This window comes from Myxine glutinosa, chromosome 9, assembly GCF_964187855.1.
Source record: "Myxine glutinosa chromosome 9, kmMyxGlut1.1, whole genome shotgun sequence".
Taxonomy (NCBI): Eukaryota; Metazoa; Chordata; class Myxini; order Myxiniformes; family Myxinidae; genus Myxine; species Myxine glutinosa.
Window position 1 is genome coordinate 45,758,203 of NC_136269.1, and position 18,931 is coordinate 45,777,133.

Below are 18,931 nucleotides of genomic sequence, written 5' to 3' on the forward strand. Positions count from 1 at the left end.
AGAGGAAAAAGCAAATTCCTATTTTGGGGGGTCAAACCTGGATCCACTTTCACCCCGGTAAACCCCGTTAAACCCCAAATTTTTAATGCCGTGAACAAACTTTAGTCACAACACAACAAATATCATTTGTGCCTAATTTGGTCGCAATCCCATCAGCGGTTTCAGAGAAGAAGTTGCAAGTGTTTGCGGACTGACGGAAGGACTGATGGACGGACGACGCACCATCGCATAAGCTCCCCTGAACTTCGTTCCAGGTGAGCTAAAAATCAAGAGGTGGTTTTAACACTGTATAAGAATTTCATGAGGCCTCATGCAGAACATTGTGTGCAGTTTTTGGCCCTCCTCGAGATGTTCAAGATAATGTAGGATGCGGACAAGATAGGTGAAGTGGAGTTTTTCAACAGTGGACAGTGTTATGACCAAGGGTCAGAGCTTGAGGAATGGTCTCCCAAGAAAGGTAGTGGCGGCGGAGGGGATGGATAGGGTTAAATGGGAACTGGATAGTGGGAAATATCTATCTGCAGTGGAGATAGAGGGGTATGGGGATATTGGCTTGTGTGGATGGTTAATGATACTGGGTTGGCTAGCGCAGGCATGATTGGGTTGGCGAGCACAGGCATGATTGGGTTGGCTAGCGCAGGCATGATTGGGTTGGCTAGCGCAGGCATGATTGGGTTGGCTAGCGCAGGCATGATTGGGTTGGCTAGCGCAGGCATGATTGGGTTGGCTAGCGCAGGCATGATTGGGTTGGCTCGCGCAGGCATGATTGGGTTGGCTAGTGCAGGCATGATTGGGTTGGCTAGCGCAGGCATGATTGGGTTGGCTAGTGCAGGCATGATTGGGTTGGCTAGCACAGGCATGATTGGGTTGGCTAGCGCAGGCATGATTGGGTTGGCTAGCGCAGGCATGATTGGTTTGGTTAGTGCAGGCATGATTGGGTTGGCTAGCGCAGGTATGATTGGGTTGGCTAGCGCAGGCATGATTGGGTTGGCTAGCGCAGGCATGATTGGGTTGGCTGGCACATGCATGTTTGGGTTGGCTAGCGAAGGCATGATTGGGTTGGCTAGCGCAGGCACGATTGGGTTGGCTAGCGCAGGCACGATTGGGTTGGCTAGCACAGGCATGATTGGGTTGGCTAGCGCAGGCATAATTGGGTTGGCTAGCGCAGGCATGATTGGGTTGGCTAGCGCAGGCATGATTAGGTTGGCTACCGCAGGCATGATTGGGTTGGCTAGCGCAGGCATGATTGGGTTGGCTAGCACAGGCATGATTGGGTTGGCTAGCGCAGGCACGATTGGGTTGGCTAGCGCAGGCATGATTGGGTTGGCTAGCGCAGGCATGATTGGGTTGGCTAGCGCAGGCATGATTGGGTTGGCTAGTGTAGGCATGATTGGGTTGGCTAGCGCAGGCATGATGGACCGAATGTTCTCCTCCTGCGTCAAGGTTCCTTGTGAAGGAGTATTTGTCTCATTGCAGTTCATATAATCACTTATGGGTTGGCAGGAGAGCAGAGAGGTATGCAGACTCATCTCTAAACTGTCCAGCCTGGGTTAGAATCTCGAACCAGCGATAAACTGTTGTCCTGGTGTTTCACATGCTGGTAAGGCATCCATTTGTCTGCCGTCCGTCCCAAGGTGGCCGCTAATTTGGGCACCCCATGTATTAGCATTAGTGGATGCTAAATAATCCACGGTATTCTTCATGAAGAATGTGTGAGTTATCACCGGCACCTGGGCTGTGGCTAACTTCCTGTCACCTTCAGCCAAACACCAACACTGAGCAGCCTCTGCGTGTGAAAGACTCGAGCCAAAAACGTTCCCCAGTAAATCCCACAACAAGGTGTGAATAATTGGGCCCGGTAAAGTAGTAGTAGTTCATCTGATCTAAACAGTGTTCAATGTAAAGTTATTCATCCCAACAAGTGCCTCGTCTCATTCCCACAGAAGATAAATGGAGCTCACCTTGAGAGTGTATCAACTAAAGCAAGCTGAGCTGCATTGTATGCAGGAGAACATTTGCAGGTGGACAGGTTTCCTCTGAACTCAGGTCTAGTATAAACAACTCCAGCTCAAAATCCCACAACACATGCAACAAATATGGTGCTTTTCACTGTCATTATCAGTGGCCTGGACTTTCTGCGCAAACCAGGAGTCCATGCTTTTGGATACTGTGCTCATGTGGTATCCATTCGTCCTATGGTTCCTGGACTTTGCCAGGTATGAAAACAAGGAGGAAACTTGGCTCAAGAGTTGGAACATTTTGCCAAAGTTACAAGGAATCGTTAAAAGAAGTCTTCACTTGTAAGACCTAAGAGTCACCTGGAATGTTTGTGGAACGTTAATGCTGGAACGCATAACATAAGTTACAACTGGTCTTGCAATATTTTACCTTCATCACGGCACCCACAATAGTATACAAGGAAAAGCATATTACATCACCTACTTTATATAAGGAAAAGCATTCCACAGGTTACATTTTAACGCGTTATCAGTGGTTACTTCCACTAAGTTTAGAACATGCCAGATAAGGTTGTTTTCCGGTCTTGGAAAAAAACCCCTGTAACTCAAGCACTCTTAGGAACCGTTATGATAGGAGGATCACCAACAAAGGCTCTGTGAGCATGACACACAGCAGCCCAAGACAGACCAAGAAAGTATATCAAGGTACATATACATGTATATATATATACAGTGCATTCAGAAAGTATTCAGACCCCTTCACTTTTTTCACATTTTGTTATGTTGCAGCCTTATGCTGAAATCGTTTAAATTCATTTTTTCCCTCATCAATCTACACTCAAAACCCCATAATGACAAAGAGAAAACAGGATTTTAGAAAGTTTTGCAAATTTATTAAAAAGAAAAAACTGAAATATCACATTGACATAAGTATTCATACCCTTTGCTATGACACTTGAAATTTAGCTCAGGTGCCTCCCATTTCTCTTGATTATCTTTGAGATCTTTCTACACCTTGTTTGGAGTCCACCTGTGGTAAATTCAATTGATTGGACATGATTTGGAAAGGCACACACCTGTCTATATAAGGTCTCACAGCTGACAATGCATATCAGAGCAAAAACCAAGCCATGAGGTCAAAGGAACTGCCTGCAGAGCTCAGAGACAGGATTGTGTCAAGGCACAGATCTGGGGAAGCCTACAAAAAAATCTCTGCTGCATTGAAGGTTCCCAGGAGCACAGTGGCCTCCATGATTCTTAAATGGAAGAAGTTTGGAACAACCAGGACTCTTCCTAGAGCTCGCCGCTCGGCCAAACTAAGCAATCGGGGGAGAAGGGCCGGGGGAGAAGGGCCTTATAACTGTCTACCAGTCTCTGACATCGACTGGGAGAAATTTTTGCCCACTCCTCCATGCAGAATTCTTTCAGCTGTGCGATGTTTGAGGGGTTTCTTGCATGCACAGCTCGTTTCAAATCCCCCACAACATCTCGATGGGATTTAGATCCGGGCTTTGACTTGGCAATTCCAGAACCCTCCATTTCTTTCTTTTCAGCTATTCCCAGGTGGATTTACTGGTATATGTAGGGTCATTGTCATGTTGCAAGGTCCACCTTCGGTTGAGCTTCAACCCTCCGACAGATGGCCTCACATTATCCTCAAGCACCCTCTGGTACAATGAAGAATTCATAGTGGTTTCTATGATGGTGAGCTGCCCAGTAACTGATGCAGCAAAGTTGCCCCAAACCATAATATTTCCACCACCATGCTTTGCAGTTGGTATCAGGTTCTTGTGGTCAAATGCTGTCTTTGGTTTTCACCAAACATGTCTTCTGGTACTGTGGGCAAATAGCTCTACCTTTGACTCATCTGTCCAGAGCACATTGTTCCAGAAGTGCTGGTCTTTGCCTCGGTGTTTATTGGCAAACTTTAGTCTTGCCATGATGTTCTTTCTGGACAGCAAAGGTTTCCTCCTGGCACACCTCCCATGTCGATCAAATTTGTGCAGCCTCTTTCTAATGGTACACTCGTGCACTTTGACATCAACAGTGGCAAGACCAACCTGTAGGTCCTGTGATGACATTCTGGGAGTCCTTAGAGAATTCTTTCAGCATCTTTCGGTCTACTCACGGGCTGAACTTGCTGGGGTGGCCTGGCCTGAACAAGTTGTTAGTTGTTTGGAATCTTCTCCACTTGAAGATGATCTTCCGGACAGTCGAATGCTTGATTTCAAATTGTTTGGAGATCTTTTTAAATCCCTTCCCAGACTCGTAGGCATCGATAACCTTCTTTCTGAAGGCCTCAGAGAGCTCTTTTGATCTAGGCATGGTGACGCCGCACACTTCAACAACAAAGAGCAAACCAAACTAAATGTCTGAGGTTTAAATAAGACAGGTTCCTCCAAGATCCTCTCTAATGATGTTCTCATCATTTGCACCTGAGCTGGTGCACCTGATTCTAATTTTAGGTATTTGAAGTAGTGATAAATGTAGGGGTGTACTTACTTTTTCCACATGCGAAATTTGCATTTATGTTTATTTAAATTATACAATGGACTACAAAATGTAAATGTTTCATGATATTTGTTATATTATATCACCTTTATCTGTCAATATTGTTGAAATGAAGATCAAATAGCTGTATGTTGAAATATGTTGAAAAAGTCAACACTTTACGTGGGGTGTACTTACTTTTTCACGTGACTGTAGCTATTTGGGCGGTGTATAAGCTAACAGATCGCTGTCTCTATCGATCTTGCCAAGGCCGTAACACCTATCGGCTCAAAATCCTTTTATCTGTTGACTTGGTAATTTTTACAATGAAGGAAACATTAACAATGTTGTTCAAAGTTTATTTTGTGATTAATTTGTGATTGGAGTTATGCTGTTTGGAATGAAAAAAGAGATATCGAGTTCAAGTGAATGACGACATGCTGTGATGATTTCTACTTTCTAAAGGTGAACTTCGCGGATAGCCATATGCAGATTCGCCACGGACCCATGATCGATGTTTCTATACGTGAACGTAACCATTTTTTGTGAACGGGTTACGTTTTTCATGGAAGTCCTTCACGAACTTGCTGTCCATGTCTGACGTGCGCCTGAAGGTGCCATAGGATTGTGGAATTTATTGGTTTCATGCTTTAGCATTCGCCATATCTGCATTGCCTGTTTGCTTCTGGCCTCCCACCCGTGCGGTGCATGGGTATCTCACTCGTATATTACAATACATTTGAGGAAAATAAATGTTTGTATTATGATTGGTTTTAATCTTTACAGCACCTGGTTAAATACAGCAACTCATGTCATTATCCTCAGTTAAAACAAGTTGTCCCTATTGTGACATGTGATGAGGTTTTGAATTGCACAATGGGAGTTGGTAATTACGTGGGTGTGAGTTAATTTTAATAACGTGGTGGTGAGATGTTATGGTAACGTGGCGTGTCTGCGGTGGTGAAGTGTTTTGAATTATCATATGTGTGGTGGTGAGTTGTTTTGAATTATGTGGTGGGGAAGTCAAGTATTTAATATATAATAGTACGCATATCTGCGCAGTGCCGATCACATCACTGAACTACTCCCTCAAACTTTCTGAATCCATCCCAAACTTCCCGCCTGCACCTACCCCTTCCGTGTGTATGTGTAAAGCGTTCCTTTTTGATAAAAAAAAAAAAATTCTTCAACATAAATCTTCAACTTAAATTACTTGTAAAAATGTAATATCACAAATACATTTGTGCAAAATAAATGTTTGTATTGTGGTTTTTATAAATCATGACAACACAGCAACTCAGGTACAGTTATTTTCCTTAGTTAAAACAAGCCCTTTCCTCTGTAGCGATACGTGGTGAGGCGAGCGTAGCGAGCCGAGCCAAGCTAGTATATGTATGTATATATATATATATATGTATATATATATATATATATATATATATATATATATATATATATATATATATATATATATATGTATAAATATTGATATATTCATGCATATATATAATATATATATATATATACATATATATATATATATATATATATATATATATATATATATATATATATATATATATATATATATATATATATATATATATAAATATACAGACTTGGCATTTAATATGGAATATTTTTTTTGTGGGGGTGAACTTACTTTTCAAGATGACTTAGAACCAAAAGTTCATTGGAATTATGTTGAAATTATTCTAGATTTTGTTAATGTGACCTTTAAAAGAAACAAAAACCACATTTGACATTTCGAAGCAAATAAATTGATCCTTGAAAGTGATGTAAACTGATATCGAACTAAATTCACGGACAGTACTGTGTTAAACTTCTGTACGTTTTCCAGAAGTATCTCTTTACTTTGCACATTAGCCAAATTTTTTTTTAACAAAAACAAAAGCTAAATTATGACTGGGATTACGGACAGTAAAATTACAGTTCAGTACTTTGTGTAACCCCCACGAGCATTCAGGAGAGCACGTACACGTCGAGGCATGCTGTTCATGAGATTTGCCAAGGTTTGGACAGGAATCGCTTGCAATGCAGTGACAATAGCCTGCTGCAATTCACGCACAGAGGTCGGCTGCTGGTCCAAGTTGTCGATTTGACGCGTTAATTCTGCCCACAAGTTCTCTATCGGATTCATATCCGGGGCATGGCAGGCCACTCCATATGCTCTACACCACGGTCAGCAAGAAAGTGTTCGATCATGAGAGCACGATGAGGCCGTGCATTGTCATCTTGGAAGACAAAGTTTCCTTGAAAGGCTGCACGAGCAAATGGAAGCAATGTTTCTTCCAGAATGACCCTGGACTTGAACTGGTTCAGGTTTCCATTCAGAACAACCAGGTCAGTTTTGCCCCCTGCATGAAAAGCAGCCCAAACGGTCACCCCACCACCTCCAGCTTGGACTCTTGGCACTATACAATCTTTGTTGTGGGCTTCATGCACTTGTCTGCGCACTTGGACACGGCCATCTTGACGATAGACCAGAAATCTAGACTCGTCACTGAAGGTCACGTGATTCCAGTGTCCTGGCTGCCATTGACGGTGCTCTCTGGCCCACTGCAATCGGCGCTGGCTGTGTTGTCTGGTCAGGCGTGGCTTTCTTAGGGGACACCTGGCACGATAGCCTGCTTGAACCAGTCGTTGGTTGACTAGCCTTCTGGATACAGGCACATTTGTCAGTTGCTGCCACTCAGCCCTAAGCCGATAAGCTGACTTGGTACGGCCATTGCAGACTAACCGGTGCAGCTGGCGATCATCCCTCCTTGTGGTTCTGCGGGGACATCCTGGCTTCGGTACTGGAGTAGGGACACCCCTCTGAGCATTTCGTTTCAGGATCTTTGACACCTGATCTTGAGTGATGCCATACTGCCGAGCAATAGCACGCTGTTTCATGCCGTAATTTCGTAAAGCCACCACTCCATGACAAACAGCATTGTTGAGTTGACGGACCATCTCCAGAGGAAGCGGAAATAACTTTTGGAGACGTGCAGCAGTTGTTTTCCACTAATACAGAACGCAACAACCCTTGTATACCCGACTGTGAAGCCAATCATCAAATGCACCTGTCCGTACATTTTGCCACGCCACCTGTGATATAATCCTGTTGTTGACTTATTGCTGCGACAGACAATCAGTGACATGGTTCTTTTAACAAATAAATCACCAAAGTGTAAAAGAAACTCACCAGATTGATATACTGAGTTAAGAAAGTAAACCCAAGTCAAGGAAAAAAAAATATTCCATATTAAATGCCAAGTCTGTATATATATATATATATATATATATATATATATATTATATATATATATGTATATATATATATATATATATATATTTATATATAAAGTTTTAGAACACCTAATTTTGCTAGTTTTTATTGAAATTTACGCAGTTTAATGCAGCTATCATAATGGCGAGAAAAAGGCAATTAACAAAGGAAGACACACAGACCATTATAACCCTTAAAAGTGTCGGTCTTTCCTTTGGAGAAATTGCAAAGAAAGCCAACGTGTCAGTGAGTACAGTTTCCTACACCAGCAAAAGGCACTTGGAAACTGGAGGACACTCTGACAGGAAGAGGTCTGGCAGACCCAAAGCCACAACAGAATCAGAAGACAAGTTTCTGAGAGCCAACAGCTTGCGTGATAGGCAGCTCACAGGCCAACAGCTTCAAGCACAGCTTAACCCTGGTCGAAGTAAGCAAGTCTCAGCTTCAACTGTGAAGAGAAGACTTCGAGCTGCAGGTTTGACAGGTCGAGGGGCAGTAAGAAAGCCATTGCTAAGACGGCAAAATAAAAAAAAGAGGCCTGCATGGGCCATGAAGCACCACCAGTGGACTACTGAAGACTGGAAGAAGGTCTTATGGACCGATGAATCAAAAGTTGGAATATTTGGTTCATCACGCAGAGTTTTTGTACGCCGCCGAGTAGGTGAAAGGATGGTTCCTCAGTGTGTGTCACCAACTGTCAAACATGGAGGAGGAAGCGTGATGGTCTGGGGCTCTTTTGCTGGATCCAGAGTCGCGACTGCACAGAGTGACTGGCACCCTGAACCAAAAGGGCTACCACAGCATTTTGCAGCGCCATGCAATACGCTCTGGGATATGCCTAGTTGGTCAGGGGTTCATCCGACAGCAAGATAATGACCCTAAACACACCTCCAGGGTATATCAAAACTACCTTCGAGGAAAAGAACAAGACGGTAGGCTTCAAATCATGGAATGGCCAGCACAGTCTCCAGACTTAAACCCCATCGAGCTGGTTTGGTATGAACTGGACAGCAGAGTGAAAGCAAAGCAACCTACAAGTGCAACACATTTGTGGGAACTTCTGCAACAGTGTTGGGAAGAACTTCCCGAACAATATTTGATTTCCAGTGTAGAAAGAATGACACGAGTGTGTTCGGTGGTTATATCTGCAAAAGGTGGCTACTTTGCTGAGTCAAAAATTTAAATTAAATTTTGTTAAACAAAATGATTCTATGATTTCTTTTTTTTATCTCCAATTGTTTATTTGTTCTATGCATAATTTCAGATTACATTGAGACATTAAACTGCGTAAATTTCAATAAAAACTGTAAAAATTGAGGCGTTCTAAAACTTTTGACCGGTAGTGTATATATATATATATATATATATGATTGGGGCATTTTGGATTTTGCATTTTCAAAGAAAAAAGGCACATCCAACCAAAAAGTAACTATTTCTATCTTGCTAATCTGGTAATGATTGACAGGGATTACCAAGATAGTTGCATTATTAGCATTAGCTCAGTGGTACAATGATGAATAGCAGGGTAGATCTACAGTCACATGAAAAAGTAAGTACACCCCATGTAAAGTTTTGACTTTTTCAACATATTTCAACATACAGCTATTTGATCTTCATTTCAACAATATTTATAGATAAAGGTGATATAATATAACAAATATCATGAAACATTTACATTTTGTAGTCCATTGTATAATTTAAATAAACATAAATGCAAATTTCGCATGTGGAAAAAGTAAGTACACCCCTACATTTATCACTACTTCAAATACCTAAAATTAGAATCAGGTGCACCAACTCAAGTGCAAATGATTTGAACATCGTTAAAGAGGATCTTGGAGGAACCTGTCTTATTTAAACCTCAGACATTTAGTTTGGTTTGCTCTTTGTTGTTGAAGTGTGCAGCGTCACCATGCCAAGATCAAAAGAGCTCTCTGAGGCCTTCAGAAAGAAGGTTATAGATGCCTACGAGTCTGGGAAGGGATTTAAAAAGTTCTCCAAACAATTTGAAATCAATCATTCGACTGTCCGGAAGATCATCTACAAGTGGAGAAGATTCCAAACAACTAACAACTTGTTCAGGCCAGGCCACCCCAGCAAGTTCAGCCCGAGAGCAGACCGCAAGATGCTGAAAGAATTCTCTAAGGACCCCAGAATGTCATCACAGGACCTACAGGTAGCTCTTGCCACTGTTGATGTCAAAGTGCACGAGTCTACCATTAGAAAGAGGCTGCACAAATTTGATCTACATGGGAGGTGTGCCAGGAGGAAACCTTTGCTGTCCAGAAAGAACATCAGGGCAAGACTAAAGTTTGCCAATGAACACCTTGGCAAAGACCAGCACTTCTGGAACAATGTGCCCTGGACAGATGAGTCAAAGATAGAGCTATTTGGCCACAGAACCGGAAGACATGTTTGGCGAAAACCAAAGACAGCATTTGACCACAATGACCTGATACCAACTGTAAAGCATGGTGGTGGAAATATTATGGTTTGGGGCAGCTTTGCTGCATCAGGGCCTGGACAGCTCACCATCATATAATCCACTATGAATTATTAATTGTACCAGAGGGTGCTTGACGATAATGTGATGCCATCTGTCAGAGGGTTGAAGCTCAACCGAAGGTGGACCTTGCAACATGACAATGACCCTAAACATACCAGTAAATCCACCAAGGAATGGCTGAAAAGAAAGAAATGGAGGGTTCTGGAATTGCCAAGTCAAAGCCCGGATCTAAATCCCATCGAGATGTTGTGAGGGGATTTGAAACGAGCTGTGCATGCAAGAAACCCCTCAAACATCGCACAGCTGAAAGAATTCTGCATGGAGGAGTGGGCAAAAATTTCTCCCAGTCGATGTCAGAGACTGGTAGAAAGTTATAAGAAACGCCTACTTGAGATTGTTACTGCCAAAGGGGGCAATACCACCTATTAGAGCCAAAGGTGTACTTACTTTTTCCACATGCGAAATTTGCATTTATGTTTATTTAAATTATACAATGGGCTACAAAATGTAAATGTTTCATGATATTTGTTATATTATATCACCTTCATCTATCAATATTGTTGAAATGAAGATCAAATAGCTGTATGTTGAAATATGTTGAAAAAGTCAAAACTTTACATGGAGTGTACTTACTTTTTCAAGTGACTGTATATGTACTGTATATGGAAAATGAAGAAGTTGCGATTTTCAAACTAAGTCTTGTTTGAACATCTCTCCAAAGATCCCACCTCTAGCCCTCTCCACAGTACCACAAAGATCTGCCATTTGATCTCAATGTAACGTACTCTTTGCAGTGCATCAGTGAGGCTGAAGCAATTTCTTGGCCACGGTTTGCCATACTGGGTGGTTTGCCATTGCTTTCCCAGTATTGTTTGTCTGTGCTCTATCCTTATAAAATGCTGATCATCAGCAAGGAACCAGCATGTAATAAAATGCAAAAACCAAATACTACATTGGAGTCATCAGAAGGAACCCGAATAAGCAAAGAGCAAAGATAGAGTCATCAGGAGGAACCTGGATAGGATTTGGGTTTCATCTGCTACTCCACAACCCTCAAACCCATCCAGGCGCAGCCAAGTGAACCTTCCAGAAAAATCTCTGCAATAATTCACTTCTCCTTGGACAGATAGATGAGGAAAGAGAAAAAGAATGAACAAGCAAGAATTAGAATGAATAAGGAGAAATGTGAAAAAGTCGAAAGAAATGTGAAAGAAACAAAAATCCCTAACTCCTAGCCCTAGCTCCGTCCCTTAACTCTTAGCCCTAATGCCTAGCCCTTACTCCTAGCCCTAACTTCTAGCCCTAACTCCTTGCCTTAAATCCTAGCCCTAAAACCCAGCCCTAACTTATAGCCCTAACTCCTAGCCCTAGCTCCTAGCCCTAACTCCTAGCCCTAGCTCGTTGCCTTAAATCCTAGCCCTAAATCCCAGCCCTAACTCCTAGCCTTAACTTATAGCCCCAACTCCTAGCCCTAGCTCTAACTCCTAGCCCTAACTTCTAGCCCTAACTCCTTGCCTTAAATCCTAGCCCTAAAACCCAGCCCTAACTTATAGCCCTAACTCCTAGCCCTAGCTCCTAGCCCTAACTCCGTGCCCTAACTCCTAGTCCTAACCCCTAACCCTAGCTCCTAGCCCTTGCACCTTGCGTTAAATCCTAGCCCTAAATCCCAGCCCTAACTCCTAGCCTTAACTTCTAGCCCTAACTCCTAGCCCTAGCTCCTAGCCCTAGAAAGATGTTGGGAAGAACCCGGATAGATAGATTTACGCATTACTTCCTCAGGCAAAAACGCAGCAACAGTTACAAGCTACCAGAGGTCCATCAGCAGGGAAGCACAGTCCACACAGCATCAGGATATAGTACAATCGTAATGAATTGGAAAACCAAATACTACATTGGAGTCATCAGAAGGAACCCGAATAATCAAAGAGCAAAGATAGAGTCATCAGGAGGAACCTGGATAGGATTTGGGTTTCAGCCGCTACTCCACAACCCTCAAACCCATCCAGGCGCAGCCAAGTGAACCTTGCAGAAAAATCTCTGCAATTATTCACTTTTCCTTGGACAGATAGATGAAGAAAGAGAAAAAGAAAGAACAAGCAAGAATTAGAATGAATAAGGAGAAATGTGAAAAAGTAGAAAGAAACCATTTCTTAACGTTTTTGGTATGACTCAGCTGGGTTTTGAACACAGACCTCCCAGACTCCCGAAGGATGCTCCAACCATTGCACCACTGAGTTTGCTTTCCTTTTATTTGACTCCTTGACAAAGCATAGAGTAATTTCCAGGAAATGTGTTTGAACTAGTAATACCCCCCCCCCCCCCCACCCACCCCGATGTCTGCCTCTGCCTGTCTCTTCTGCTCTCTATCCCACTCTCTCACTCCTCTCTCTCTCCCCCCATCCCCATAGCTCCTCCCAACCCCATTCCTCCCTATCTTCCTCCCAACCCACAACCCACTTCCTCTACATCCTCCTCTCTCCCTCGCTTCCGGGCCAATTACATCCACACTTGCTACATCAGATCAGCATGACCCCATTTAGTGCATGGTGGTGTTATTTATGCTTGCTGGTGGTGGTCTTGAGGGTAAGGGGCAGGGGGAGGACGACACAAATTCTCTATGCACATGTGTATCGAGTAGTGCCGCTCCAGGTGGGAGAAGGTATTACTAGTCCCAACACCACAGTCCAGTATTCATGCCCCCACGTTTTCCTGTGCAGTGATGTGTTTTGAATTATAATCAGTCGGCATGCTCTTGCTTCATGCATGTAACCCGGGTTATTGTTTTTATTTCTGGGAGCGATGGAGGGACCTGTCACTGTCCAAATACAGGTATGTGTCAGAAGAAGAACGTTGTGCATGCTTAGAACAATATCACCCATAGGGCGAGCACTCTGCTAGCAATACATTATGCTTTACCACGCCATCTTATTATATAATAGAGCAAACGTATATGCTTATGTTTGTTTGTTTGTTTATATGCGACCAAAACGTCTTCTTCTTCTTCAAAAAAAAACGAACACCCAAAACACAGTCCGTGAACTTTTAATTACGTTTAGACTGTTGAAACCGCTCAGACCTTTGACGACCCTTTAAATCCCCCAGGACCCTTAAGACCACCAAGACCCCCTGAAGACCCAAAATACCCTGAAAGACCCAAAAGACCCAGAAGACTCAAAATACCCTGAAGACCTGAAAACCCAAAAGACCCAGAAGACCCAAAATACCCTTAAAGGCCCAGAGGATCCAAAAGACCCTGAAGACCCAAATGGCCCCAAAGACCCAAAATACCCAAACGACCCCAAAGACACAAAGCACCCCAAAGACCCCGAAGACCCAAAAGACCCAAAGCTCCCCAAAGACCCCAAAGACCCAAAACACCCCAAAGGCCCAGAGGATCCAAAAGACACCAAAGACCCAAATAATCCCAAAGACCCAAATAACCCTGAAGACCCAAAACACCCCGAAGACCCAAAAGACCCAGAAGACCCAAATTACCCCGAAGACCCAAAACACCCTGAAGACCAAAAACACCCAAAGACCCAAAATACCCTGAAGACCCAAAATACCCTTAAAGGCCCAAAGGATCCAAAAGACCCTGAACAGCCTAATAGCCCTGAAGCCCCAAAACACCATGAAGACCCAAAATATACCGAAATGATCAAATATGCCTATCCTTCTGAAACGACGTGTGGTGAGGCGCGCTTAGCACGCCGAGTCACGCTAGTAAAATCAATAAGCATCATTGAAAGGGATCTGTAGTCTCTTGTTCAATTTCAGTTATTATCGTAAAATTGGGGCTGAAAGGATAGCTCAGAGTTAGTGGACTCGAATTTTGAGCTGTCTAGTCTGGGTTCGATTCCAGACCCGAGTATAAACAGTCGGATTGGTGTTTCATATTGGCAAGGAGTTTGATCCCAAACTTGACAGTTTATCCAATGGATATTAAGCTGGCTCTCCTGTCTGCTAGCATTTGTCGATTGTAAAGAGATGGTGGATTTTAAAGACCCTCCGGTGTCTTGACAAAGAGTAGGTAAGTTATTGCCAGCACGATGGATAAATTACAAATTCCTGCTCTGTCTGACTGCTGGGCAAAGCACTTATGCAGCAAACTCTCCTTGCCACATGAGATTTCTTTGGCACCCTGGAAGGGCTTCGGACTCACTAATCATCATCATAATATTATACAAAAAAAAAGACTCCTCTAAATTAGAAACAAAAAAAAGAAATATGTAAACAAACAAACAAAAAATTATATATATATATATATAACATGCACACACACACACACACACACACACACACACACACACACACACACACACACACACCACACACACACTGAGGACGTACACTATGATAGAAGTAGATTGTGAACGGCATACGAAGCATAATGCATTAAGTTTTACACAATATCGTTCAAATGTTTAGCTTTCAACACAACCGTCATTTTTATGGTAATACATGGTTCAATCCGAAAGTTCATCTGAATGAATGACTTCATTGCTGCTGCTTCATTGCTTCATTGCTTCAATGCTGCTGAATGACTTCATGGATTTCATTTGTAATACCTTTCCTTCCTTTCGTGCAAGTGCCACTTCGTCAGGAGGAAGATTACCACACTGCGATGACTGAACAAACGTTTTGACAAAGCACCAAAAAGTAGTCCAGCGAGGACAGGTGAAGCAGTTGGTCGTGGAATAAGAAGAAGTTTTGGAACACTCGTCTTGGAATAAGTCATTCAAGAAATGTCGTACGTTCGAAGCATAGTGGCAGGAAGAATCATGTTCCTTGAAGAAGGAAGAAGGACACCTGAAGGATTTAATCATCGGAGTTCAGAGACAGAAATTGTGCAGCATTGAATTTTGTGCACCTGTTTGTGCACAGAATGTTTAGTTCACCAGCTGTAAGTCGCAAGGACTCTCATGAACTCAACTGAAATGCTTCCTGGAACACGGCCACAGTGTCCTCACTGATTCGAGGCCTCCCCAGTTCCTTTAAACTCTTCCATGAAATTGTAAATCGAGTTCCTATATGTGGTTCGTCTTTCCTGTGATGAGCAGTGAATTTTCTACTCCCAGCTGTTATCAACTTCTGCTCTGCTATCCATAACATACAGTTAACCTTTTCTTCTACTGTTTCCATGTTCAATCAGTTTCAGCATCTGAAATGAAATGAAAAACATATTAATACACCGTTAACAAAAGTTTATGAACTATCCGTGCTTTCATATGCCGTCCACAGTTTGCTTCTATCATGTGTACCTGTAGAGTTAGTGAAGTGTAAAGTTCAACATGGACTTCATAAACACCTTGTGCGTGTCTGTGTGTGTTGGTAACACTAAATAACACACACACACACACACACACTGCAGTAAAGCATCGTCAGCACAGCACAACTTGCATGTGGAAGCAGAATTTTGTTTTTCATATAAACAGGGCCTCGTGGTGTCCTCTCTCACCTCCATACCTGTACATAATCCACAGCATCGCCGAGAACCTTGAAGGCAGTGTACATGACTTCCCGCTTTCCTCCCCACTGCTGCATGATGCACGAGTGCCGGTGGCCCAGGATCGTTTCGCGGACACGAGTCGTGCTCTCCGCGAACGCCCCGTCCGTGACACCCTGGCCACGCTCGTGGAAGTTGCTGCTCCATCGGAAGCTGGCCGTGCCGTCACGGCCCCAGATCTCCTGAAAGATGTCCGCCATATAGACATCCTCGTCTCCGTTGCCGTCGATCACCATGATGATGCGCATGTTCGGATAAGCCATCCGTTTGACGGACGTGAGGCATTTGCGTAGGTAGTTAGGGTCCTCTTGGTAGGCGGCGATGCAAAGGGCAACGCTCCGCGTGAGCTTCAGGGGCGTCGTCGCTCGGCGCATCTTGCGATGCTCCAAGAAAGCGAAGAAGCTCTGGATGAGGAGCTGGAGAGCCAGGATGGCGCCGTACATCCCAAACGAGAGGTAGTAGTTATCGGTAGATATAAACTGGTAACCGGTGATGTACGCGGTCGTTATCCCACCCAGCACAGCGAAGGCAAACAACGTCGTGCCCACGAGTCGAAGCGCTGACATAACACGCCGACACTGCATCTAGTGAGAGAAAAGCGACCTCAGACTTTGATCACGTTCAAACCATCGTACTTTCTGCATGAGGGTGCGTGCACACACCCGTTCGTTAGCAGGTGCGCAACTCGAGGGTGTGGTGCAGCCGTCGTACAAAACCCAATACTCATTCATATTTAGTGTCTGGATGTTGCCTACTTATCTCGGAATGCGCCTTTTGACTTTATTGGGTAAGTTTGGAAAGCTTGGAGGATCCGGGGGAGGGCGAGTGGGAGGAGAAGAGGATAAAACATGAAAACATTCTGCTTCCTGATCAGCGAACACGTTTTACCCACATACGTGTACATTTATGCACACGAGCTTTACTGAACAATAAAACTTCACGGGAGATCCTAACACGAGCCAAAAATCCATCACGGCCATTTTCCTGATCCCAAGTGGGTTTTAGACCCGAACATTATTCTGTTGCGAGACCCATCATGGTCGTGTACGCGTTCCACGTTTCTCATTAATTGATGGGCCGACTTACCGAATGATTTGCCCAGAACCCCCGGAAAGTTTCTCCAGCGAGCGATGAAATAATTTGGGATTCCAAAAAGTTCCAAACAAGTCTGTTTTTACAAAGCTCATCGTCGATTGTTGGTTAGAAAATGGGGAGGAAGGGAAACAATTTGTTCGTTTGTGCGTTTTTATTCTCGCAGCAGCATCCGCAAAGTCGTAGACGGAGCGACGTCGAACAAGACATAACATCACGGTACAGGAACATCGAAAAGGGAATAGTTGCAGAACCGCGTGTGCCAAGCGGGGCTTCGGGGGCGGACGCAGGGATAGGCGACCCGTCATGCTTGGCGCGCACCCGGCTGCCTGGCCCTGGATTGGCCCGATTCCATTGGCTGAAAGTTTGGAGCCGATGTGAGCGTGCGCACGTGATTCGCGCTATTGTGCTTTCCAATGCATTCGGCGTTATGATGTAAATGAGTCAATTAGGGCCTTTCTCGAGCACATTTTTGTCGTCGAGCTCGATACCAATTCGCCAAACAGAGGATGCACGAATATCTGCGATGCACGTATAATCGATGTGAATAACGCAAATACAGTACGTGCAATGAGGACAATCTTTCGAGTTTGAATAAAGGAAAAAATGCTCAGGGATGCTCTTGATACGACTGAGTGCAAACATCGATAAGAACGTCGTCGTGAGCGGATATATGATGCAGCAAATTACTTTGATGACTAAGCGTGTTTCAGGTAAATAATTGCGCAAGATACACCGTGCAAAGGTGCACCTTTGAGTTTGACACGAGGAAACACATCACATACTCACCATGATCCGCTATAAGCTCGGACTTCTTGAAACCTTCCTCGATGCTCTCCGGGCCCAGGTCGCTTCAGGTGCTGCTGAAGCGCGGTGCGCTCTCCGCCGGTGACCCTTCTATGGTGTTATAGTCCGGGAAGGCTCCGCGTCTTTTCTGATCGATGCATCTCTTCGTCCAAGTCCTGGCAAACCGCGCTTTCTCATTCGCTTTAACTGGAGCCCGTTACTCGTGCGGCCAAATGCTCTGAACCCTGAAAGCTCCGGCACTTCTTGCCGCTTGGCGGACGCATATTACAGACGGATGGCGCTTCTTTTAAAAGCTGCGCTCTCGCCATCCCTCCCCCCCTCCCACCATCTCCTTCGACCCCCCTCCTCCACCTTCCCATTGCTTGCGCACAGAAGAGGGAGGGACTCTACTGACCTCATCAAGAAATCTCTCGGGAGGCGAAATTTGAAGGCTGCGCCTTGTTTGACACCCTTTCCTCCTCCTCCTTGAGCAATGCAATATGCGCAGCAACCCCTCGCGCTCCGTGCGGCTGGACACGCGGTTTACGCAATACCCGGGGGCGGGGGGCTTCCCACGTGAGCAAAGTGAAACCCCTTCGATAGAAAAGGCACAAAGAGAGGGAGGATGGTCAGGATGCACAAAAGTGTTATAAGTGAAAAGATTCCATCGGGTGCGTCTGGAAGAGGGCGCGGGAAGCGTCTGGGAACCGGACTGCGATCTTAGCAACACGTGTTGCATGCAACCCGCGACACACGTTCTTACAGCCTCCAAGAGGTTTCTCGTCTTACATCTCCTGTGGCGGGATAAAAACATCTTATATAACTCATCTCTCGATCTTTAATCCGCAAGATGTCAACTTCAGAGATTGAGACAGCGAGAGGCTTTTGCAGCAACAATCAATGACAAAGTACCACCAACTACCAAGGAAGCCTCAGGTCCGACGCTTCGACAGTTGATGATCTTCACCCGAGACTTTTTTCCCCACAAAAAATAAAACCCCCATTACAAATCGCAGCCACAGCAGAGCCAGTGCGTGCAAATTTCACCTGGAGCTCGTGGCTTGGTTCGCACCTGCACGTTTACACGTGGAAGGGAACGCATGTCCAAGCTGCGTCGTAACCACATTTACATAATGTGTTTTAGTAACGTTTATCACTCAGATTTATTTGCACCCGATTTCAAAAAATGTCTCTGGATCGAATGAGTGCGAAAGGAGAAACCTGCGTTAAACGGGAATGCGCTTTCGTGAAGTTTACAAGCGATAAACGGGTGCGAATAGGTCACACCAATGGTCGACAAA

The 18,931-nt window shown here is 44.3% G+C and overlaps 1 protein-coding gene across 2 annotated transcripts in view; it reads right to left on the reverse strand.

Annotated features, from left to right (window-relative positions):
• The window catches only part of LOC137435418 (hyaluronan synthase 2), a 49,145-nt gene extending 31,233 nt beyond the window's left edge, over window positions 1–17,912 (reverse strand). Inside the window, exons 1-2 of one of the 2 annotated variants that reach the window (XM_068129193.2) lie at window positions 17,634–17,912; window positions 15,713–16,336 (exon numbers count right to left, since the gene is read on the reverse strand). In XM_068129193.2, coding sequence (XP_067985294.1) covers window positions 15,713–16,336; window positions 17,634–17,636 — 627 coding nt within the window. In that variant the 5' untranslated portion in view covers window positions 17,637–17,912. Of the gene's footprint in view, window positions 1–15,712; window positions 16,337–16,838; window positions 17,107–17,633 lie in introns of those variants that run through there. The other variant, XM_068129194.2, reaches the window with a different exon arrangement.
• Between the last annotated feature and the right edge of the window lie 1,019 nt (window positions 17,913–18,931).